The sequence below is a fragment of the Pseudophryne corroboree genome, chromosome 3, assembly GCF_028390025.1.
Source record: "Pseudophryne corroboree isolate aPseCor3 chromosome 3, aPseCor3.hap2, whole genome shotgun sequence".
Classification (NCBI taxonomy): domain Eukaryota; kingdom Metazoa; phylum Chordata; class Amphibia; order Anura; family Myobatrachidae; genus Pseudophryne; species Pseudophryne corroboree.
Window position 1 is genome coordinate 88115059 of NC_086446.1, and position 25205 is coordinate 88140263.

The following is a 25205-nucleotide window of genomic DNA, read 5'->3' on the forward strand; positions in this document are numbered from 1 at the left end:
CTAGGCAAACATATAACTAAACAACTACTGTGATAGTCATTAGATACGGGGAGAGGAAAGGGAGAAAAAAAAAAAAAAAAAAAAAACATTTAATAAACACATTGGGGAGAGCAAACAATGTCACATCAAAATATTCAGTGAATGACTATAGTAAGTTACAGCAGGGACCGGGTTACAGTTAGGAGTAGCAGTAATATCGGAGCAGTAATAAGGCCTGAAGTGGGCCCACGCTAATGAGTACAATATTAGCCTTACCAATTCAAGGCACAATAAACATCAATTCAATGGGTCCAGGCAGGAACATCACCCAAATGTCTTATAGATCAGAGAGTCCATAAATCAACCCGAGCAGTGTGTGTAGATTGTCAGGGAGAGGGGGGCGGGGGGGGGGGGGGGGGAAGGAAGGAGAAAAAAAAAAAGAAAAAAAGGGGGGGGGATTATAAGGGAGAGAGGGAAATGTCCCGTAATCAGCCAAACATAGTTACGTATCTGTAGTTATCAATGAGCTCCTTCATTTGGTGGACCAGTCGGGAGTCGGCGCTGCAGGCCTCAACGATGGCGTGGAGGAGAGCTGATTCCTGAGTTCGTCGGGTAAGGTATCGAAAATGCCAAGAGTCTTGAGAAGGTCGTAGCCTTGAGTAGGGGTTTTAATGGAGTGATGGGACCCATCCTTGGTTACTTGAAGTTGAAATGGGAAACCCCATTTGTACTTAATTGAATTTGTACGGAGAACTTTGGTAATCACAGCAAGGTCTCGGCGTTTTCTAAGTGTAGAGGGAGCTAAGTCTTGAAATATTTGCAGTTGAGTGCCAGAGTAATCTACGGATTGGAGTTCCCGAGCGGCCAGCATGAGCTTTTCCTTGGTCTTGTAATAGTGGAAACGAAGAATGACATCTCGGGGTGGTTGGGTCGGAGGAGGCCGAGGACGGAGCGCTCTGTGCGCCCTATCCAGAAGGAGCAGGTCTTTTGGAGTACCGGGGAGTAAATTCAGAAACAGGCCCTCTAGAAAACCTGGTAGGGCCTCCAGAGTAACACCCTCAGGGATATTGCGGATCCTGACATTATTTCTCCTATTCCGGTTGTCCAAATCCTCCAGATGATCCTCGTGCACGTCGACATCGGTGCGGAGGTCAGTTAGCTCCTGTTCGAGTACGGCCTGGTACTGACACACCTCGTCCATTTTACGTTCCAACGAATCAGTACGTGTACCCAGGTCGGTCAGATCTTTTCTAAATTCTGCAAGTGCCGACCTCATTTCGGTTTGAATAGTTTTGGTAACGATAGAGACGACGTCTTGGGTGGTGAGGTGAGCCCTCGGCGATGGAGCATCCTCCGAATCCGACATTCGGTCTGCAATTGATGAGTTACGAGATGTAGTTCCTGCCTTTTCCCATGCACGGAGGATGCTGGGTTTATTAACCGCATTCGATTTACGATTTTTTTGCGACATAATAAAGCGGGAAAGGCAAGGAAGTAAATACCAAGAGAATCAACTTCACGTCGGAAATCTCAGGTGTATCCAGAAAATAATCTCAAGGGAGGCCTCGGTTGGAACAACAGCTGACCCTCTGGCGCTGGGAGACCGCAGGATAAGCTAGTCTAGGATAGGCATCGTGAGCGCCATGGAGCGCCTCTTAGAGCATGGGCCACCATTAGTAGAGAATTATGGTGAGATGGTGTGGAACGGCTCAGTGCCTCGGGCCGTGGGCGGCCACGGAGTATAAAGTAAGTATCAACTGTGTGTAAGGGGGCGGCAAGAGGGGCCTCTACGGGTTAGCCGATGATTTGCAGCAACGATGGGGGGCCACGAGTAATGGGCAACCACGTCCCACCAGTGTGTCCGTGTGAACGTGATATAGCAATCGGGTGGGGAGGGTAATATTGTCCTCTTGTGCCCCGTTTATAATTACTAGGGTTGAGCAACAGGGCAGGGGGGTCAGAGCATTTGTTTTTACTCCGCGAAGGGGGGTCCCAGCATATGGGGTGTCCTGGGCTAGCAGCGTTATGGTCACTGAGGGCGGGGAATGTCACAGAGGCTTTGAGGTGCGCACCCTGATTTAAGATCTACAGTGGAGCTTAATAGCTATGGTGCGATTGAGCACCTCAGTGTGGGCCTGTCAGCTCCGGAACCAGCAGTGAGTAAGTGACGAGAGCGCACCAGGTGAGGGAAGCTGTAAGGAGGCGTCTGTCGTCTCTGGCTGTAGGGGAAGCTGCAGTAAGACGGACACCCGTCAGACAGCGGTCGCGCTTCCTCCAAACACCGCCGCACGAGTCTCCGGACATCAGCGTCGCGGGTCCCGAGCGGCTCTGCAAGCTGGCCAGCGGAGATCAGACGCCAGGAGATGCTCCACCGGGCCCTGGGCACCCGTCAGACGGCGGCCGCGCTCCCGCTGATCACCGCTGCACGGTTCTCCGGGTGTCAGCGCCGCGGGTCCTGAGAGTCTCCGGCAGCAGGTAGTCTGAGGTGGGACGCTGGGGGATGCTCCACTGGATCTCGGGTGCGCTGTACGGCGGATTGATATGCCGTGGCCAGTCCCGCTCTGTCCCGGAAGTCCAAGCCGGATACACCAGCTACTCAAGGCCCCGGCTTCAATCTGGGGAGAGGGCCGCAACCCGCAGGAGCGCACTAAGTCACTCCCCGATTCCGCGGAGTCTCCCCAGTGTAATTCTAGGAGGGTGGAGGGTAGTAAGGGTATAATTAAGGTGGGAAGGGATGATGATGAGGGCTATAAAGAGGGCTTTTTATATGTTATTGAGCAGGAGCCCCAGGGCAGCACGACTGTTCTCTTCAGCAGCTAAGCCACACCCGTCCATTCGGTAGATTTCACGCAAGAACCTTTCAGTGGAATCTGCTGGGAAAATGGTCCGGATCGCATCTTCAGATGCATCAGCGGATAACCCTGTCTCCAAGGACAAGGGTGTTTTCTTCTGCGGTGGCTGCAGAGTGCTCATCTATGAAAGGGCCGCAGATTCGACATTCAGGACTGGGTCCTGGTGACCACGGATGCCAGCCTGAGTGGCTGGGGAGCAGTCACACAAGGAAAAAATTTCCAGGGAGTGTGATCAAGTCTGGAGACTTCTCTCCACATAAATATACTGGAGCTAAGGGCAATTTACAAGGCTCTAAGCTTAGCAAGACCTCTGCTTCAAGGTCAGCCGGTATTGATCCAGTGGGACAACATCACGGCAGTCGCCCACGTAAACAGACAGGGCAGGGCGGCACAAGAAGCAGGAGGGAAATAGCAGAAACTGCAAGGATTCTTCGCTGGGCGAAAAATCATGTGATAACACTCTCAGCAGTGTTAATTCCGGGAGTGGAAAACTGGGAAGCAGACTTCCTCAGCAGGCATAACCTCCACCCGGGAGAGTGGGGACTTCAGCGGGAAGTCTTCCACATGATTGTAAACCGTTGGGAAAAACCAAAGGTGGACATGATGGCGTCCCGCCTGAACAAAAAACTAGACAGATATTGCGCCAGGTCAAGGGACCCTCAGGCAATAGCGGTGGACGCTCTGGTAACACTGTGGGTGTACCAGTCAGGGTATGTGTTCCCTCCTATGCATCTCATACCAAAAGTACTGAGAATCATAAGAAGGAGATGAGTAAGAACGATACTCGTGGTTCCGGATGGGTCAAGAAGGACTTGGTACCCGGAACTTCAAGAGATGCTCACGGAAGAACCGTGGCCTCTACCTTAAGAGAGGACCTGCTCCAGCAGGGGCCTTGTCTGTTCCAAGACTTACCGCGGCTGCGTTTGACGGCATGGCAGTTGAACGCCGGATCCTGAAAGGGCATTCCAGATGAAGTCATCCCTACCCTGGTCGAAGCCAGGAAGGATGTAACCGCAAAACATTTTCACCGCATTTGGCAAAAATATGTTGCGTGGTGTGAGGCCAAGAAGGTCCCTACAGAGGAATTCCAACTGGGTCGTTTCCTACATTTCCTGAAAACAGGACTGTCTATGGGCCTAAAATTAGGGTCCATTAAGGTTCAAATTTCGACCCTGTCGAATTTTTTCCAGAAAGAACTGGCTTCAGTGCCTGAAGTTCAGACGTTTGTAAAAGGGGTACTGCATATACAGCCTCCTTTTGTGCCCCCAGTGGCACCTTGGGATCTCAATGTTGTTTTGAGTTTCCTAAAGTCACATTGGTTTGATCCACTCACCACTGTGGAATTAAAATATTTCACATGGAAGGTGAAGATTCTATTAGCCCTGGCTTCAGCCAGGCGTGTGTCAGAATGGGCGGCTTTATCATATAAAAGCCCTTACTTAATTTTTCATTCTGACAGGGCAGAATTGAGGACTCGTCCTCAATTTCTCCTTAAGGTGTTTTCTGTTTTTCACATGAACAAACCTATTGTGGTACCTGCGGCTACTAGGGACTTGGAGGACTCCAAGTTACTTGACGTTGTCAGGGCCCTGAAAATATATGTTTCCAGGACGACTGGAGTCAGAAAATCTGACTCGCTGTTTAGCCTGTATGCACCCAACAAGATGGGTGTTCCTGCTTCTAAGCAGACGATTGCTCGCTGGATTTGTAGTACAATTCAGCTTGCACATTCTGTGGCAGGCTTGCCACAGCCAAAATCAGTAAAAGCCCATTCCACAAGGAAGTGGGCTCATCTTGGGCGGCTGCCCGAGGGGTCTCGGCTTTACAACTTTGCCGAGCTGCTACTTGGTCAGGGGCACACCCTGACTGAGGAGGACCTGGAGTTCTCTCATTCGGTGCTGCAGAGTCATCCGCACTCTCCCGCCCGTTTGGGAGCTTTGGTATAATCCCCATGGTCCTGACGGAGTCCCCAGCATCCACTTAGGACGTTAGAGAAAATAAGAATTTACTTACCGATAATTCTATTTCTCGTAGTCCGTAGTGGATGCTGGGCGCCCATCCCAAGTGCGGATTGTCTGCAATACTTGTACATAGTTATTGTTACAAAAATCGGGTTATTCTTGTTGTGAGCCATCTTTTCAGGGGCTCCTTCGTTGTTATCATACTGTTAACTGGGTTCAGATCACAGGTTGTACGGTGTGATTGGTGTGGCTGGTATGAGTCTTACCCGGGATTCAATATCCTTCCTTATTATGCACGCTCGTCCGGGCACAGTATCCTAACTGAGGCTTGGAGGAGGGTCATGGGGGGAGGAGCCAGTGCACACCACCTGATCCTAAAGCTTTTATTATTGTGCCCTGTCTCCTGCGGAGCCGCTAAACCCCATGGTCCTGACGGAGTCCCCAGCATCCACTACGGACTACGAGAAATAGAATTATCGGTAAGTAAATTCTTATTTCTCTATCGTCCTAGTGGATGCTGGGGTTCCTGAAAGGACCATGGGGAATAGCGGCTCCGCAGGAGACAGGGCACAAAAGTAAAGCTTTCCGATCAGGTGGTGTGCACTGGCTCCTCCCCCTATGACCCTCCTCCAAGCCAGTTAGATTTTTGTGCCCGGCCGAGAAGGGTGCAATCTAGGTGGCTCTCCTAAAGAGCTGCTTAGAAAAGTTTAGCTTAGGTTTTTTATTTTACAGTGAGTCCTGCTGGCAACAGGATCACTGCAACGAGGGACTTAGGGGAGAAGAAGTGAACTCACCTGCGTGCAGGATGGATTGGCTTCTTGGCTACTGGACATCAGCTCCAGAGGGACGATCACAGGTACAGCCTGGATGGTCACCGGAGCCTTGCCGCCGGCCCCCTTGCAGATGCTGAAGTAAGAAGAGGTCCAGAATCGGCGGCAGAAGACTCCTCAGTCTTCTAAAGGTAGCGCACAGCACTGCAGCTGTGCGCCATTTTCCTCTCAGCACACTTCACACGGCAGTCACTGAGGGTGCAGGGCGCTGGGAGGGGGGCGCCCTGGGAGGCAAATGAATACCTATTTTGGCTAAAAATACCTCACATATAGCCTCCGGAGGCTATATGGAGATATTTAACCCCTGCCAGAATCCGTTAAGAGCGGGAGACGAGGCCGCCGAAAAAGGGGCGGGGCCTATCTCCTCAGCACACAGCGCCATTTTCCCTCACAGAAAGGCTGGAGGGAAGGCTCCCAGGCTCTCCCCTGCACTGCACTACAGAAACAGGGTTAAAACAGAGAGGGGGGGCACTAATTTGGCGTTAGAAATATATAAAAAAGATGCTATAAGGGAAAACACTTATATAAGGTTGTCCCTATATAATTATAGCGTTTTTGGTGTGTGCTGGCAAACTCTCCCTCTGTCTCTCCAAAGGGCTAGTCGGTCCTGTCCTCTATCAGAGCATTCCCTGTGTGTGTGCTGTGTGTCGGTACGTGTGTGTCGACATGTAGGAGGACGATGTTGGTGAGGAGGCGGAGCAATTGCCTGTAATGGTGATGTCACTCTCTAGGGAGTCGACACCGGAATGGATGGCTTATTTAGGGAATTACGTGATAATGTCAACACGCTGCAAGGTCGGTTGACGACATGAGACGGCCGACAAACAATTAGTACCGGTCCAGACGTCTCAAAAACACCGTCAGGGGTTTTAAAACGCCCGTTTACTTTAGTTGGTCGACACAGACACAGACAGGGACACTGAATCCAGTGTCGACGGTGAATAAACACGTATTCCTTATTAGGGCCACACGTTAAAGGCAATGAAGGAGGTGTTACATATTTCTGATACTACAAGTACCACAAAAGAGGGTATTATGTGGGATGTGAAAAAACTACCATAGTTTTTCCTGAATCAGATAAATTAAATAAAGTGTGTGATGATGCGTGGGTTCCCCCCGATAGAAAATTATGGGCGGTATACCCTTTCCCGCCAGAAAACACCCCTTAGGGTGGATAAGGCGCTCACACGCTTATCAAAACAAGTGGCGGTACCGTCTATAGATAGGGCCGTCCTCAAGGACCAGGAGGCTGGAAAATATCATAAAAAGTATATACACACATACTGGTGTTATACTGCGACCAGCGATCGCCTCAGCCTGGATGTGCAGAGCTGGGGTGGCTTGGTCGGATTCCCTGACTAAAAATATTGATACCCTTGACAGGGACAGTATTTTATTGACTATAGAGCATTTAAAGGATGCATTTCTATATATGCGAGATGCACAGAGGGATATTTGCACTCTGGCATCAAGAGTAAATGCGATGTCCATAAACTGCCAGAAGATGTTATGGACACGACAGTGGTCAGGTGATGCAGATTCCAAACGGCACAAAGGTGTATTGCCGTATAAAGGAAGAGGAGTTATTTGGGGTCGGTCCATCGGACCTGGTGGCCACGGCAACTGCTGGAAAATCCACCGTTTTTACCCTAAGTCACATCTCTGCAGAAAAAGACACCATCTTTTCAGCCTCAGTCCTTTCGTCCCTATAAGATCATATCTGCCCAGGGATAGAGGAAAGGGAAGAAGACTGCAGCAGGCAGCCCATTCCCAGGAACAGAAGCGTTCCACCGCTTCTGACAAGTTCTCAGCATGGCGCTGAGACCGTACAGGACCCCTGGATCCTACAAGTAGTATCCCAGGGGTACAGATTGGAATGTCGAGACGTTTCCCCTTCGCAGGCTCCTGAAGTCTGCTTTACCAAGGTCTCCCTCCGACAAGGAGGCAGTATGGGAAAAAATTCACAAGCTGTATTCCCAGCAGGTGATTATTAAATTACCCCTCCTACTACAAGAAAAGGGGTATTATTCCACACTATATTGTGGTACTGAAGCCAGAAGGCTAGGTGAGACTTATTCTAAAAAAAAATTTTTTGAACACTTACAAAGGTTCAAATCAAGATGGAGTCACTCAGAGCAGTGATAACGAACCAGGAAGAAGGGGACTATATAGTGTCCCGGGACATCAGGGATGCTTACCTCTATGTCCCAAATTTGCCCTTCTCACTAAGGGTACCTCAGGTTCGTGGTGCAGAACTGTCACTATCAGTTTCAGACGCTGCCGTTTGGATTGCCCACGGCACCCCGGGTCTTTACCAAGGTAATGGCCGAAATGATGATTCTTCTTCGAAGAAAAGGCGTCTTAATTATCCCTTACTTGGACGATCTCCTGATAAGGGCATAGTCCAGGGAACAGTTGGAGGTCGGAGTAGCACTATCTAGGATACTGCTACAACAGCACGGGTGGATTCTAAATATTCCAAAATCGCAGCTGATCCCGACGACACGTCTGCTGTGCCTAGGGATGATTCTGGACACAGTCCAGAAAAAGGTGTTTCTCCCGGAAGAGAAAGCAAGGGAGTTATCCGAGCTAGTCAGGAACCTCCTAAAAACAGTGCATCATTGCACAAGGGTCCTGGTAAAAATGGTGGCTTCCTACGAAGCAATTCCATTCGGCAGATTTCACGCAAGAACTTTTCAGTGGGATCTGCTGGACAAATGGTCCGGATCGCATCTTCAGATGCATTCAGCGGATAACCCTATATCCAAGGACAAGGGTGTCTCTCCTGTGGTGGTTATAGAGTGCTCATCTTCTAGAGGGCCGCAGATTCGGCATTCAGGATTGGATGCTGGTGACCACGGAGCCCAACCCGAGAGGCTGGGGAGCAGTCACACAAGGAAAAAAGTTCCAGGGAGTGTGATCAAGTCTGGAGACTTTTCTCCACGTAACTATACTGGAGCTAAGGGTAAATTTATAATGCTCTAAGCTTAGCAAGACCTCTGCTTCAAGGTCAGCCGGTATTGATCCAGTGGGAAAAACATCACGGCAGTCGCCCACGTAAACAGACAGGGCGACACAAGAAGCAGGAGGGCAATGGCAAAAACTGCAAGGACTTTTCGCTGGGCGGAAAATCATGTGATAGCACTGTCAGCAGTGTTTCATCCCGGGAATGGAAACTGGGAAGCAGACTTCCTCAGCAGGCACGACCTCCACCCGGGAGAGTGGAAACTTCATCGGGAAGTTTTTTCCACATGATTGGAAACCGTTGGGAAATACCAAAGGTGGACATGATGGCGTCCCGTCTGAACAAAAAACGGGACAGGTATTGCGCCAGGTCAAGAGACCCTCAGGCAATAGCTGTGGACGTTCTGGTAACACCGTGGGTGTACCAGTCGGTGTATGTGTTCCCTCCTCTGCTTCTCATACCTAAGGTGCTGAGAACTATAAGACGTAGAGGAGTAAGAACTATACTCATGGCTCCGGATTGGCCAAGAAGGACTTGGTACCCGGAACTTCAAGAGATGCTTACAGAGGTCTTATGGCCTCTGCCGCTAAGAAGGGACTTGCTTCAGCAAGTACCATGTCTGTTCCAAGACTTACCGCAGCTGCGTTTGTCGGCATGGCGGTGGAAAGCCGGATCCTAAGGGAAAAAGGCATTCCGGAAGAGGTCATTCCTACCCTGGTCAAAGCCAGAAAGGAGGTGACCGCACAACATTATCACCACATGTGGCGAAAATATGTTGCGTGGTGTGAGGCCAGGAAGGCCCCACAAAGAAATTTCAACTCGGTCGTTTCCTGCATTTCCTGCAAACAGGAGTGTCTATGGGCCTCAAATTGGGGTCCATTAAGGTTCAAATTTCGGCCCTGTCGATTTTCTTCCAGAAAGAATTGGCTTCAGTTCCTGAAGTCCAGAAGTTTGTCAAGGGAGTATTGCATATACAACCCCCTTTTGTGCCTCCAGTGGCACTGTGGGATCTCAACGTAGTTCTGAGATTCCTCAAATCACATTGGTTTAAAACCAGTCAAATCTGTGGATTTGAAGCATCTCACATGAAAAGTGACCATGCTCTTGGCCCTGGCCTGGACCAGGCGAGTGTCAAATTGGTGGTTTTTTCTCAAAGAAGCCCACATCTGTTTGTCCATTCGGACAGGGCAGAGCTGCGGACTCGTCCCCAGTTCTCTCCCTAAGGTGGTGTCAGTGTTTCACCTGAACCAGCTTATTGTGGTGCCTTGCACCTACTAGGGACTTGGAGGACTCCAAGTTGCTAGATGTTGTCAGGGCCCTGAAAATATGTTCCAGGACGGCTGGAGTCAGGAAAACTGACTTGCTGTTATCCTGTATGCACCCAACAAACTGGGTGCTCTTGCTTCTAAGCAGACTATTGCTAGTTGGATGTGTAATACAATTCAGCTTGCACATTCTGTGGCAGGCCTGCCACAGCCAAAATATGTAAATGCCCATTCCACAAGGAAGGTGGGCTCATCTTGGGCGGCTGCCCGAGGGGTCTCGGCTTTACAACTTTGCCGAGCAGCTACTTGGTCAGGGGCAAACACGTTTGCTAAATTCTACAAATTTGATACCCTGGCTAAGGAGGACCTGGAGTTCTCTCATTCGGTGCTGCAGAGTCATCCGCACTCTCCCGCCCGTTTGGGAGCTTTGGTATAATCCCCATGGTCCTTTCAGGAACCCCAGCATCCACTAGGACGATAGAGAAAATAAGAATTTACTTACCGATAATTCTATTTCTCGGAGTCCGTAGTGGATGCTGGGCGCCCATCCCAAGTGCGGATTATCTGCAATACTTGTACATAGTTACAAAAATCGGGTTATTATTGTTGTGAGCCATCTTTTCAGAGGCTCCGCTGTTATCATACTGTTAACTGGGTTTAGATCACAAGTTGTACGGTGTGATTGGTGTGGCTGGTATGAGTCTTACCCGGGATTCAAAATTCCTCCCTTATTGTGTACGCTCGTCCGGGCACAGTACCTAACTGGCTTGGAGGAGGGTCATAGGGGGAGGAGCCAGTGCACACCACCTGATCGGAAAGCTTTACTTTTGTGCCCTGTCTCCTGCGGAGCCGCTATTCCCCATGGTCCTTTCAGGAACCCCAGCATCCACTACGGACTCCGAGAAATAGAATTATCGGTAAGTAAATTCTTATTTTTTAGGTTTTTTATTTTACAGTGAGATCTGCTGGCAACAGACTCACTGCAGCGAGGGACTAAGGGGAGAAGAAGCGAACCTACCTAACTGGTGGTAGCTTGGGCTTCTTAGGCTACTGGACACCATTAGCTCCAGAGGGATCGACCACAGGACCCGACCTCGATGTTCGGTCCCGGAGCCGCGCCGCCGGCCCCCTTACAGAGCCAGAAGCAAGAAGTGTTCCGGAAAATCGTCGGCAGAAGACTTCTGTCTTCAACAAGGTAGCGCACAGCACTGCAGCTGTGCGCCATTGCTCCTCATGCACACCTCACACTCCGGTCACTGATGGGTGCAGGGCACTGGGGCGGGGCGCCCTGAGGGCAATATAATATACCTTGGCTGGCAAATCATCACAATATATAGTCCCAGGGCTATATATGTGATAAATTACCCCTGCCAGAATCCATGAAAAAAGCGGGAGAAAAGTCAGACGAAAAAGGGGCGGGGCTATCTCCCTCAGCACACTGGCGCCATTTTTTCTTCACAGTGCAGCTGGAAGACAGCTCCCCAGGCTCTCCCCTGTATTTTTCAGGCTCAAAGGGTTAAAAAGAGAGGGGGGCACTAAATTTAGGCGCAATATGTGTATACAAGCAGCTATTGGGGGAAAAATCACTCACTTATAGTGTTAATCCCTGCATTATATAGCGCTCTGGTGTGTGCTGGCATACTCTCTCTCTGTCTCCCCAAAGGACTTTGTGGGGTCCTGTCCTCAGTCAGAGCATTCCCTGTGTGTGTGCGGTGTGTCGGTACGGCTGTGTCAACTTGTTGGATGAGGAAGGTTACGTGGAGGCGGAGCAGAGGCCGATAAATGGGATGTCGCCCCCTGTGGGGCCCACACCAGAGTGGATGGATAGGTGGAAGGTATTAACCGACAATATCAACTCCTTACATAAAAGGCTGGATGACGTAACAGCTGTGGGACAGCCGGCTTCTCAGCCCGCGCCTGCCCAGGCGTCTCAAAGGCCATCAGGGGCTCAAAAAACGCCCGTTACCTCAGATGGTAGACACAGATGTCGGCACGGAGTCTGACTCCAGTGTCGACGAGGTTGAGACATATACAGAATCCACTAGGAACATCCGTTGCATGATCTCGGCAATGAAAAATGTGTTACACATTTCTGACATGAACCCAAGTACCACATAAAAGGGGTTTTATGTTTGGGGAGAAAAAGCAGCCAGTGTTTTGTTCCCCCATCAGATGAGTGAATGAAGTGTGTAAAGAGCGTGGGTTCCCCCGATAAGAAAATGGTAATTTCTAAAAAGTTACTGCTGGCGTACCCTTTCCCGCCAGAGGATAGGTCACGTTGGGAGATATCCCCTAGGGTGGATAAGGCGCTCACACGTTTGTCAAAAAAGGTGGCACTGCCGTCTTGGGATACGGCCACTTTGAAGGAGCCTGCTGATAAAAAGCAGGAGACTATCCTGAAGTCTGTATATACACACTCAGGTACTATACTGAGACCTGCATTTGCCTCAGCATAAATAGTGCTGCTGCAGCGTGGTCTGATACCCTGTCAGATAATATTAATACCCTAGACAGGGATAATATTTTGCTAACATAGAGCATATTAAAGACGTCGTCTTATATATGAAGGATGCACAGAGGGATATTTGCCGGCTGGCATCCAGAATTAATGCAATGTCCATTCTGCCAGGAGGGTAGTAGAGACCCGGCAGTAGACAGGTGGTGATGCCTTTAAAAGGCACATGGAGATTCTGCCTTATAAGGGTGAGGAATTGTTTGGGGATGGTCTCTGGGACCTCGTATCCACAGCAACAGCTGGGAAGTAAAAATTTTTACCTCAGGTTTCCTCACAGCCTAAGAAAGCACCGTATTTTCAGGTACAGTCCTTTCGGCTTCAGAAAAGCAAGCGGGTCAAAGGCGCTTCCTTTCTGCACAGAGACAAGGGAAGAAGGAAAAAGCTGCACCAGACAGCCAGTTCCCAGGATCAAAAATCTTCCCCCACTTCCTCTGAGTCCACCGCATGACGCTGGGGCTCCACAGGTGGAGACAGGTGCGGTGGGGGCGCGTCTCGGGAACTTCAGGGACCAGTGGGCTTGCCCACAGGTGGATCCCTAGGTTCTGCAAGTAGTATCACAGGGATACAGGCTGGAGTTCGAGGCGACTCGCCCTCGCCGTTACCTCACATCAGCCTTGCCTGCTGCCCACGGAGAAAGGGAGGTAGTACTGGCGGCAATTCACAAGCTGTACTTCCAGCAGGTGAAATCAAGGTACCCCTCCTTCAACAAGGCCGGGGTTACTATTCCAAAATGTTGTGGTACCGAAACCAGACGGTTCGGTGAGACCCATTCTAAAATTGAAATCCTTGAACACTTATATATGAAGGTTCAAGTTCAAAATGGAATCGCTCAGGGCGATTATTGCAAGCCTGGAGAATTTCATGGTATCACTGGACATCAAGGATGCTTACCTGCATGTCCCTATTTACCCTCTTCACCAGGAGTACCTCAAAATTGTGGTACAGGATGGTCATTACCAATTCCAGACGTTGCCGTTGGTCTGTCCCCGGCACCGAGGGTATTTACCAAGGTAATGGCCGAAATAATTATCCCGTGCTTGGACGATCTCCTTATAAAGGCGAGGTCCAGGGAGCAGTTGTTCGTCGGAGTAGCACTATCTCGGGAAGTGCTACAACAGCACGGCTGCATTCTGAATATTCCAAAGTCGCAGCTGGTTCCTACGACGCGTCTACTGTTCCTGGGTATGGTTCTGGACACAGAACAGGATAAAAAGGGTTTCTCCCGGAGGAGAAGTCCTAGGAGTTGTCGTCTCTAGACAGAGACCTCCTAATACAAATACAGGTGTCGGTGCATTAATGCACGCGAGCCCTGGGAAAGATGGTAGCTTCTTACGAAGAAATTCCATTCGCCAGGTCCCATGCAAGGATCTTCCAGTGGGATCTGTTGGACAAGTGGTCCGGGTCGCATCTTCAGATGCATCGGCGGATAACCCTGTCTCCAAGGGCCAGGGTGTCGCTGTTGTGGTGGCTGCAGAGTGCTCATCTTCTAGGGGGCCGCAGATTCGGCATACAGGACTGGGTCCTGGTGACCACGGATGCCAGCCTTCGAGTCTGGGGGGCAGTCACACAGGGAAGAAACTTCCAAGGACTATGGAAAAGTCAGGAGACTTCCCTACACATAAATATTCTGGAACTAAGGGCCATTTACAATGCCCTAAGTCAGGCTAGACCCCTGCTTCAACACCGGCCGGTGCTGATCTAGTCGGACAACATCACGGCGGTCGCTCATGTAAACCGACAGGGCGGCACAAGAAGCAGGATGGCGATGGCAGAAGCCACACGGATTCTCCGATGGGCGGAAAATCATGTGTTAGCACTGTCAGCAGTGTTCATTCCCGGAGTGGACAACTGGGAAGCAGACTTTCTCAGCAGACACGACCTCCACCCGGGAGAGTGGGGACTTCATCCAGAAGTCTTCCAAATGATTGTACACCGTTGGGAAAGGCCACAGGTGGACATGATGGCGTCCCGCCTCAACAAAAAGCTACAAAGATATTGTGCCAGGTCAAGGGACCCTCAGGCGATAGCTGTGGACGCTCTGGTAACACCGTGGGTGTACCAGTCGGTGTATGTGTTCCCTCCTCTGCCTCTCTTACCCAGGGTAATGAGAATAATAAGAAGGAGAGGAGTAAGAACTATACTCATTGTTCCGGATTGGCCAAGAAGAGCTTGGTACCCAGAACTCCAAGAAATGATCTCAGAGGACCCATGGCCTCTGCCGCTCAGACAGGACCTGCTGCAGCAGGGGGCCTGTCTGTTCCAAGACGTACCGCGGCTGCGTTTGACGGCATGGCGGTTGAACGCCGGATCCTGAAGGAAAAGGGCATTCCGGAGGAAGTTATCCCTACGCTAATTAAAGCTAGGAAAGAAGTGAACGCAAACCATTATCACCGCATATGGCGGAAATATGTTGCGTGCTGTGAGGCCAGGAAAGGCCCCAAAGGAGGAATTTCAGCTAGGTTGATTTCTGCACTTCCTACAGTCAGGGTGACTTCCAGGGCGGCAGAGCGCAAGATTCTGCTTCGCCCGCGCCCGCGGCTGACTCACCCGCTCACCATACCCCCACCCGGAGGGCGGCCACTGACCTGTTGGGTCCCTACTTGGCGGCACCAAGGCGCTGGGCAGCCAGGAAGAGGCTTCTCCTCAGGCTGCATCACATCTCCCCCCTGCATCTGGTGGCCATCTTGGAGGAGGCGAGCTGGTAAGCTGAAGCTCCCTGCTACAGGCAGTCAGCTGTGGTCACTGGCAGGTCCGTGATCCTTGCTGGCTGTCCTCTCTGGCCAGGTTGGAACCTGCTAAATTGGACCTGGGATCTCATACCCTCTCCTTATTATACCTCCAACTTCTACACTCTATTTCTGGAAGAAACATCATTCATCTATAATACATCTATTATCTCATTGCACTTATTGAACTCCCTCTGCTGGAGGAACATTATATTGCGGCTCATATTATTATATATCTCAAGCTGTCTACGGCCGCACTCACTGCTGTTATTATCTCATTATTCTGATGATGGACAAATTTGCGGCCAAACCGTCGCAGGGCACTCGTAGCAATCAGTCGGGTAGGGGCCGTGGCCTTGATAACTCCTCGGTCGACAGCCCTCCGTCACCCTCATTGGGTTCACATTCTAGCCCCCGAAGCCAACCTGTGTCCGTATCCGCAATGGATTCTGCAAAATCCTGCACGACGAAAGAGATAACAGATATCCTGTCTAAGTTATTAGACCAAAAATTGGCTCCTCTAAAAGACTCGCTTGACTCCACTCTCACTCAACTGAACCAACATGCTCAGCGACTCACCGAGGCAGAACAGAGAATATCCGACCTAGAGGATGATCTCACTACGGCTAAGACGGCTCTCTCTGACCAAGAAAAATTTGTTGCATCTATTCAGGATAAGCTTGAGGACCTGGAAAACCGTAACAAGAGAAACAATGTGTGCCTCATCGGCCTACCGGTGTCGGTGAAACCTCATGACGCTCGTCTCTCAATGGATGCCCAGGGAGCTGGGCTGTGTTTCGGGTTCTGGATCCATAGTAGTGAAAAGTGTACACCGTATTGGCCCTGAACGGCAATCCACAAGAGACAGACCTCGGCCCGTCATCCTGAGAGTCCTCAACTACGCTGACAAGGTCATGATATTGGACGCCTATAGAAAATGTGCTGATTTGAAATACCAAGACGCTAAATTGCTGCTTTTCCAGGACTTTTCCTATATGGTTGCTTCCAAACGTAGGGAATTCTCGCCTGTCTGCAAGAGACTTTCTGAACTGGGCCACCGCTTTGCGCTTCTCTATCCGGCTAAATTGAGAGTCACTCATGCGGGAAAGGCCTACTTCTTTGAGACTCCAAAGACTGCCAAGAACTTTGTAGATTCACTTTCCTCACACTCCTCTGCCGGGATGGACGATGAGGACTGATACCCGTTGGCCTTGTATATTTGCATCTTCTTGAACAATACACTTTCAGGTTCTTAGTAACTACTAAGAGTGGGTCCTACCACTGGTTGATATATAGTTTGTTTATCTCTATATACGTGGGTATATTGTCACCTATACCCTATTGCATTTCCCGAAATATTCTCTCTCTCGGTGACCGCTTATCCTATTGTTCTCAATTCTTCTTGAAATGCTCTCTACTTTCTTTGACTCTTTTTCTTCCTCCTCTTCTCCGACTAAACTCCACCCCCCTTTTTTCCTTTCCTTATCTGTTATTGTTATGTTTGATTATTGTACGGTCTCTTGGCGCGGTTCTCCACTATACGCATGTTTTAGGTTGGAATCAATTAGTCGTCTCGGTTGGCCGCTCCATTGACCTCAACACTTTGGTTCGTATAATATTTAAAATAATTTTGAGTTGGGATTTTGATATAGATGTTGTACAAATTTATTGTACGTCATTGTCACAATTGTTCCTCTTATCCTTATACTGCTTTGGTACAGGTATTTTGTTCGCTGGCCCGCTTGCTGGGACGGGCTGGTTGGGTCTATCATTACTAGTTAAATGGGAATTTTGGCCTAGAGTAGGTATAGGTTAATGTCCACGAATGCTGCCACCTCCACTAGAGTACAGTCCCACATTAAATTTGTAACCTGGAATGTTGAGGGCTTAAACACCCCAGTCAAAAGGAGAAAGATTCTCTCCTATCTTAAACGTTTAAAGCCTGACATAGTTCTCTTACAAGAGACTCATTGGAAAAATGCGGACCCTAATGTTGTGAGAGATTCCTGGATAGGGGAATTCAAATCGGCCTCTTATTCAGCCAAACGAAGGGGTGTACTGATTCTTTTTAATAGACGCTTCACGTATCAAATAAATGATAGTCTCAGTGACCCTGAAGGCCGCTATTTATTTATAAAAATCACTATTTTCGGTGTTCTCTACACCATAGCTACTATCTACGCACCTACTGGCCCCAACTCACTCTTTTTTTCTAATATTTATAATAAGTTGCAAGAATGGGCGGAGGGGGAGATTATTTTAGGCGGAGACTTCAATACTGTCCAGTCTCCGGGTTTGGATAGATCCACCTCTGCTAGATCCCATATATCTACACCACCCCAATCCCTATCCTTATTAACTGACTCACTGCGGCTCTGCGACCCCTGGAGATGCCAACACCCTGACTCCCGAGAGTACACATTTTACTCTCATCCACATCATTCCTCTTCTCGCCTTGACTATTGGCTAATCACTGACACCCTATTACAGCGCGTGGCTGAAACTAAAATAGAACCCATATCATTGTCCGACCATGCCCCAGTTTGGTTTACCCTTAATTTACACTCTCCTATCTCTCAGTCATATAATTGGAGATTTCCAGCCTATCTTATAAAATCCTCTGATTTTTGCACACACCTAGAACAAACGTTTCGTAATTATGTAGCAGACAATAGTACGCATATGGAGGACATCAATTTGTTTTGGTCGGCTTCGAAGCCAGTGATTCGTGGACATATTATGGAATATGTTTCTAGGAGACGCAAGCTACTCGCTACCCAATTACAAGACCTTGCTTGTAACCTGACCAAAACTTATGACGCACTCTTGCTGAGGGACTCACCCGGCAACCGACAGGCCTATCTTGCTGCTAAGCAACTATATGACTCATTACATACGGAGCGGGCGAGATTTTCATACGATTTACAACGGAATAGATTTTTCAGAGGGGGAAATAAATCCGGGAGATTGTTGGCGAATCTGGTTCGGTCGTACTCCGCCCCTTCTCGTATTCCCCAACTACTCACAGATTCGTCTGCAGCCATCTTTGATACTCCCTCAATCTCTAAGGCCTTCTTACAATATTATAACACTCTCTATGAAGCCCCCTTGGATCATCCGACTCTTGGAATACAATTCCTTGAGAGAGCAAAATTACCTGTTTTAACGGAAGAGGAAAGAAAATCCTTAACAGAACCGGTCACAGAACCGGAATTACTTTCTTTGATTAAATCACTGCACAATGGTAAGTCTCCTGGCCCGGACGGATTTAGGGCGGAGTATTACCGAATTTTGGCCCCCCATTTATCACCCCATTTATTATCTCTTTTCAATGCACTGCTAGAGGGTAAACCACCCCCCATGGGATTTAGTGAAGCCAGAATTGTGCTGTTTACGAAACCGGGAAAAGATCCCCGATATACTCAATCTTATAGACCTATTTCATTATTGAATCAGGACATGAAGCTTTTTACAAAACTAATTGCAACAAGACTTCAACCAATTCTGAATCGGGTTCTGCATCCTGCTCAAACAGGGTTTGTCAAAGGTAGAACCTCAGTTCATAATATACGTACGCTGATTGCAGCAATGTACAGTGCACAACAATCTGCCTGCCCAAACGCTCTTTTTGTAAGCTGTGACGCCGATAAGGCGTTTGACCGCGTCTCCTGGTCTCATTTGCTTCGTATTTTTCATGTCCAGCAATTTGGTGAGGAATTTATTCATCTATTCAGAATGTTATATACATTACCCCAGGCGCATCTGACTATAAATGGTTTAAACTCGTCTGCCTTCATGTTAGGTAGAGGGACCCGTCAGGGATGCCCTCTTTCCCCCCTGCTATTCAATCTGGCCCTAGACCCTTTGATACGTAATTTTATACTAGATCCCACTTGGCAAGGTGTTATGGTAGGCAACAACGAAGTCAAGGTGTCTGCTTTTGCTGACGACCTGTTACTATATTTTACCGACCCCAAACAGGCATTTCCATCATTACTAACCACACTGCATGATTTTAATTTAATTTCCGGATTTCTTATTAATTTTGACAAGACAGAGGCGCTGGCATTGGGAGGAGAGGCGGCACAGGATTGGGGCGACTCATTTCCCTTCAGATGGGCCCACCGATATTTAAAATATCTAGGCCTCCGCATCCCGCCACTCCTCACTGACCTATATACAGTGAACTTTTCTTACCACATCACTCAAATGACGAATGACTTTTTGAAATGGCAACATCTTCCGATCTCTTATCTGGGTAGATGCCACTTATATAAGATGGTTTCCTTCCCTCGACTACTTTATCCAATCCAGATGCTCCCATTCATATTGTCCAAACGTGATGTCCATTCTATTAATAAAGCCCTTACTAAATTTATCTGGGCAAACAAACGTCCCCGCATTGCACTTTTTAAATTAAAACAACCCCCGTCACTTGGTGGTATTAATCTCCCCTGTCCTGAAGACTACTCCCTTGCCGCCAACTATAGATACGCTCTGGATTGGATAGGGGATAGTGACAATTTTGTTAATAGAGCTTTGGAACAGGCTTTCTCACCTCAACACACTTTGGTACATTTATTGCATTTTGCTGATATCCCTCCTCAACGTGACAGACTCCATAATTCATTATTACATGCCCCATGTACAGCTTGGCGTAAACTTAGGAAACGTTTAGACCTCTCCCTAACGGATTCTCTATTTCAACCTTTATTGTGTAATCCACAATTCCAGGGAGGAGAGGATAATGGGATTGTTCGTGGCTGGCATCTCCAGGGCCTATCCTTCTTATATCAATTTCTGAATGTAGAATGCTCTGCGATATTAACTTTAGCACAACTAAAAGTAAAATACCCCACTCTTCATTTTCCTCTGTTTGCCTATTTCCAAATTCGTAGCTTTGTTACTAGCAAATTGTCACGATTGCACTCCTCTGACTTCACCTTTCCTCTTGATGGCCTGGTACGACAGTCTCCAGGAGCCCCATATAACACTTCTTTGATCTATTCCCATACTAGGCGAAGGTTGGATCTATCTAAGCTCACAACAGGGATGGCCAAATGGACAGACACCCTCCCTGACACTGATCTCCTGACAGTGATTCGGTGGTGTGGTATGCTAAATAAACAACTAGTTTCATCTTCCTATGCAGAGATGCACTTTAAAATACTACACAGAGCCTACTACACCCCTAGACTTAGGTTCCTCACTGGAGTATCTGACAACTCTTCATGTTTTAAATGAAATTCTCCCGAAGCCGATATTATTCATTGTCTCTGGGCATGCCCGGTAGTACAAACATTCTGGACGGCAGTCCAAACGTATATTAATGTGGAACTTCACATTTCTTTTAATATTACTATGGTCTGGGCTTTCTGGAACTTCATAAATACTCAGGATCCCCCATATTCCAAAGGGACGAAATTACTGTTGGCTCGTGCGGCTGCTGCAGCAAAGAAAACCATTCTATCCCAATGGATACATTCGGAGCTGATACCCTTTTCCCTCACGTTACCACGTTTAACATACCTATATCAAATGGATTGGGTTGATTGTTCCCTAGACGCAGAGTCGCGCTCGTCAAAAATTTTTGCCATCTGGTTACCCTACCTACTCATGCTACCAACTACCACCAGGGAATATGTGCGCAAAGTAGTTCGATTAACAACATGGTATAATACGGAATCCCTCATTAAAGGCTCACCACCCTTTTAAAAATTAAATAGACTGATGTTACGTTCTCCTGCTTGAACTATATGGTTGATTGTCCTCATAACCTTGTTAATACTATTTAAAGTGTTTGTTCAACTCTTTTATTGCCAATTTCTGTTCCTTGCAGTGGTTGACTGTTTTCTCACAAGCATTGTGACATACGACTTGTATTTTATTGCATGTTCCTTCTCAATAAACATATATTTAAAAAAAAAAAAAAAAATAGGTATTTGTCCCAACTGTTTATGTGCTCAGAGGTAATGAATTGAAATTTGTGGTAAAATTGCTGCAAGTCCGTTTTCGCGGACAATTGAATGGGCATTTTTTTTATGATTTGCGGTAAAATCACGTTTTTTTACCACAAAAATGGCTTTTCGCATGTAATTGAATTTGGCTCTACTTCTTTTACCCTATTTCCCAGTTGCCAATCTAATTCCTGTCCTCTCATTCTATTCTCAGCAATCTGGTCCCTACACTCATCATTCCTCTGTGGCCGCTGTCACCCACATTATCCCATGGTCCCCTTACAGCAACGTCAGAGGGTCACCTGTAGTCTCACAGCAGCTGGAGAGCCACTGGTTGCCCAGACCTGAGATATAGAGACTCAGTATCTGCCCCACAGTCTTCATACATTATAGATATATAGATAGATCATGTTACATTTCTCACAATGTGTTATTTATGGCGGGAACTGCAGGAGATGTACTATATACTCCCCAATGTACTATATGTTGGAAAAGATAACCGATAGGAGAGGGGTCATATTTGTAAAATGATCTCTTTTTCTATTTTATGCATAAATAATTCTTAAATAAAGTTCCCTATAAGTGGAGTTTAATTTAGCTGTTGATTGATGTCTCTCATTCCACAGGATTACACAGTAGTGAAGAAGACATCCGGTGAGTGTGAGAAACCCAGTAGCCATCCCTGTGTGTCAGGAGGATTGGTCAGGACCCATCGCCCCATCACGGTGCCTCCACCTCACTCACTGATACATGGGAGAGACAATGACCAGAAGATCCTGGAACTCACCAACAAGATCATTCAGCTGCTGACTGGAGAGGTGACTGCTGGGAATGGGGTATTATACAGTAACACCAGGGGAGGTGTCTGGGTGATGACTGGAGAGGTGACTGCTGGGAATGGGGCATTATACAGTAACACCAGGGGAGGTGTCTGGGCGATGACTGGAGAGGTGACTGCTGGGAATGGGGCATTATACAGTAACACCAGGGGAGGTGTCTGGGTGATGACTGGAGAGGTGACTGCTGGGAATGGGACATTATACAGTAACACCAGGGGAGGTGTCTGGCTTCTGACTGGAGAGGTGACTGCTGGGAATGGGGCATTATACAGTAACACCAGGGGAGGTGTCTGGGTGATGACTGGAGAGGTGACTGCTGGGAATGGGGCATTATACAGTAACACCAGGGGAGGTGTCTGGGCGATGACTGGAGAGGTGACTGCTGGGAATGGGACATTATACAGTAACACCAGGGGAGGTGTCTGGGTGATGACTGGAGAGGTGACTGCTGGGAATGGGACATTATACAGTGACACCATGGAGGTGTCTGGGTGATGACTGGAGAGGTGACTGCTGGGAATGGGACATTATACAGTAACACCAGGGGAGGTGTCTGGGTGATGACTGGAGAGGTGACTGCTGGGAATGGGGCATTATACAGTAACACTGGGGGAGGTGTCTGTGTGATGACTGGAGAGGTGACTGCTGGGAATGGGGCATTATACAGTAACACCAGGGGAGGTGTCTGGGTGATGACTGGAGAGGTGACTGCTGGGAATGGGGCATTATACAGTAACACCGGGGGAGGTGTCTGGGTGATGACTGGAGAGGTGACTGCTGGGAATGGGACATTATACAGTAACACCGGGGGAGGTGTCTGCGTGATGACTGGAGAGGTGACTGCTGGGAATGGGGCATTTTACAGTAACACCAGGGGAGGTGTCTGGGTGATGACTGGAGAGGTGACTGCTGGGAATGGGGCATTATACAGTAACACCAGGGGAGGTGTCTGGGTGATGACTGGAGAGGTGACTGCTGGGAATGGGACATTATACAGTAACACCGGGGGAGGTGTCTGGGTGATGACTGGAGAGGTGACTGCTGGGAATGGGACATTATACAGTAACACCGGGGGAGGTGTCTGCGTGATGACTGGAGAGGTGACTGCTGGGAATGGGGCATTATACAGTAACACCAGGGGAGGTATCTGGGTGATGACTGGAGAGGTGACTGCTGGGAATGGGGCATTATACAGTAACACCAGGGGAGGCGTCTGGGTGATGACTGTGTCATTGTGTGTGTCAGGTTCCTATAAGGTATCAGGATGTCACAGTCTATCTCTCCATGGAGGAGTGGGAGTATATAGAGGGGCACAAGGATATGTACAAGGATTTGATGATGGAGAATCACCGGCCCCTCACATCACTGGGTAAGAGGAGACTTTTATTCATTGTAAAGAACAGGAGCATTTTGAAAGCCTATACATACGCATCGTATGGTAATCATACTAAAACAGTGTACTTAGTCACTATGTGTCTCATACAGATGGACCCAGTAACAGAGATGCCATAGAGAGATGTTTCTATCCTCTTTATTCACAGTATTGCACAGAGGAAAGTAACAGGACTCCACAGGAGGGTCAGGTAGGTGGGATTTAGTGACTTTATGCTATATGATCTATAGAGAAGCTGTGCATGTTTTATTTACTGGGAGTATTCAATAACGGCTGGAAAGATGGCACTTTCCGCAGATAATCAGAACTTTCCGACACTTCAATATTCAATTGGAGTGCCGTTCTTCTGCCCTGTCGGAAATTCCAACAATTCGAAAAACACATGGATGAGCGGAATCTCTGCTCATCCATGTGTTTTCGCCCCCGCCTCTTTAGAAAACGGGACGTTTTCGACTATTCATTTCCAGCCATGAGAGAGGGCGGAAATGAATGGTCGAAATTGGGGGGGGAAACGGCCCGCTATTGAATAATGACGTGTCGAGAGGATCCGACTTTAATTGATAATACCCCTTAATGTGAATTCATTGAATCAGGAATATTTGTGTTATTTTATTGTTTTGTTGATTACTTAGGGTAAAGGTCTGACTGATAATAAAGCAGAAAATATAGAGGGAGAAGAAGAGACGTATGTGAGGGGTGATCAGCAGTGTAAGGAGGAGGAAATCCCTACAGATATCAGCACAGGTGAGTATAATCACTTATTACAGAGAGGGGTCACATATTCTCCTTGTTCTGTCACTACAGCAGCCTCTTATTCTACACCCTCGTCTAGTATCTGTAGAGGTGAAGGAGTCCCACATAAATAATCTAATATAGATATGCCCAAGCGGCCATTTAGAGGCCTGGTAGCGTTGTTCCACAGCGGACCTCCACCAAGCCCCTCAGGATACACCCACTGACAAAGTGAAAGCGCTGCAAACAAGGGGGTAATTCAGATCTGATCGCTGGGCTGCGTTTTTTCCTGTCCTGTGATCAGATAGTCGCCGCCTACAGGGTTAGTGTATTTTCGCTGTGCAAGTGTGCATTCCTATGTATTGACAGAGCTGCTAAAAATCAGTTTGTGCAGTCTCTGCGCAGTCCAGGATGTAATCTTCCAGTGCGATTCAATCCTGCTGATCGGGGCTGGAGTGGACGTCAGACACCCTCTCTCAAACCGCTTGGACACCCCTGCGTTTTTCTGGACACTTCCTGTAAACGGTCTGTTGCCACCCACAAATGGCCTCTTCCTATCAATCAGCTTGCGTAGGCCCGTGCGAATGGATCCTTTGCACCATCCGGTCTCTGACCGGGGAAGCCAGATGTAGCTGTGCATACACATGCGCAGTTTGGACCTGATCGCCCGCTGTGCGAAAAAGCACAGCAGCGATCAGATCTGAATTACCCCCTAAATATGGAACTCGGTTGTTCAAACAAGAGAAGTTGGATGAACGATCAAGATCATGCTACTGGCCAGCGAATGTGCCTGGTAGCTGGCCAATCCTCACTATGAACATTGTACAGAGCATGGCCCGTGCCATGTACAGCGAATCAAGGAAAGAACATGAGAAGATGAGGCCCCACGTTAGCCAGACAGCTTAAAATGAAATGGAGAAACCACCATAGGAAGACAAGCAGGACTGGTGCGGAGGATTGCCAAGTTCTGCGGGGATCAGTGCGATGAACCAGACCGAAAAGGCCCAGATGTTTTCCTTCAAGAAGAGAGATGGAGACTGAAATCCAACCTTCCTCGTAAAAAGTATAAGACCTAGAACAGCCAGAAAGCTGTCGGATTCAGAATCCGTACTGGGCATAAGACCAGAGAGGCACACATCACCCAATAATAGACTCTCGGTGACCCTGGATTCCTGGTGCAAATCCTGATGT

The 25205-nt window shown here is 48.3% G+C and overlaps 1 protein-coding gene across 1 annotated transcript in view; it reads left to right on the forward strand.

The window, feature by feature from the left end:
• The window catches only part of LOC135057060 (zinc finger protein OZF-like), an 86237-nt gene that overhangs the window by 30747 nt on the left and 30285 nt on the right, over positions 1-25205 (forward strand). The window contains exons 3-6 of the mRNA XM_063962952.1: positions 21677-21868; positions 23135-23258; positions 23375-23472; positions 23915-24026. Of these exons, the coding sequence (XP_063819022.1) occupies positions 23174-23258; positions 23375-23472; positions 23915-24026 (295 nt within the window). The 5' untranslated portion in view covers positions 21677-21868; positions 23135-23173. The remainder of the gene's footprint in view (positions 1-21676; positions 21869-23134; positions 23259-23374; positions 23473-23914; positions 24027-25205) is intronic.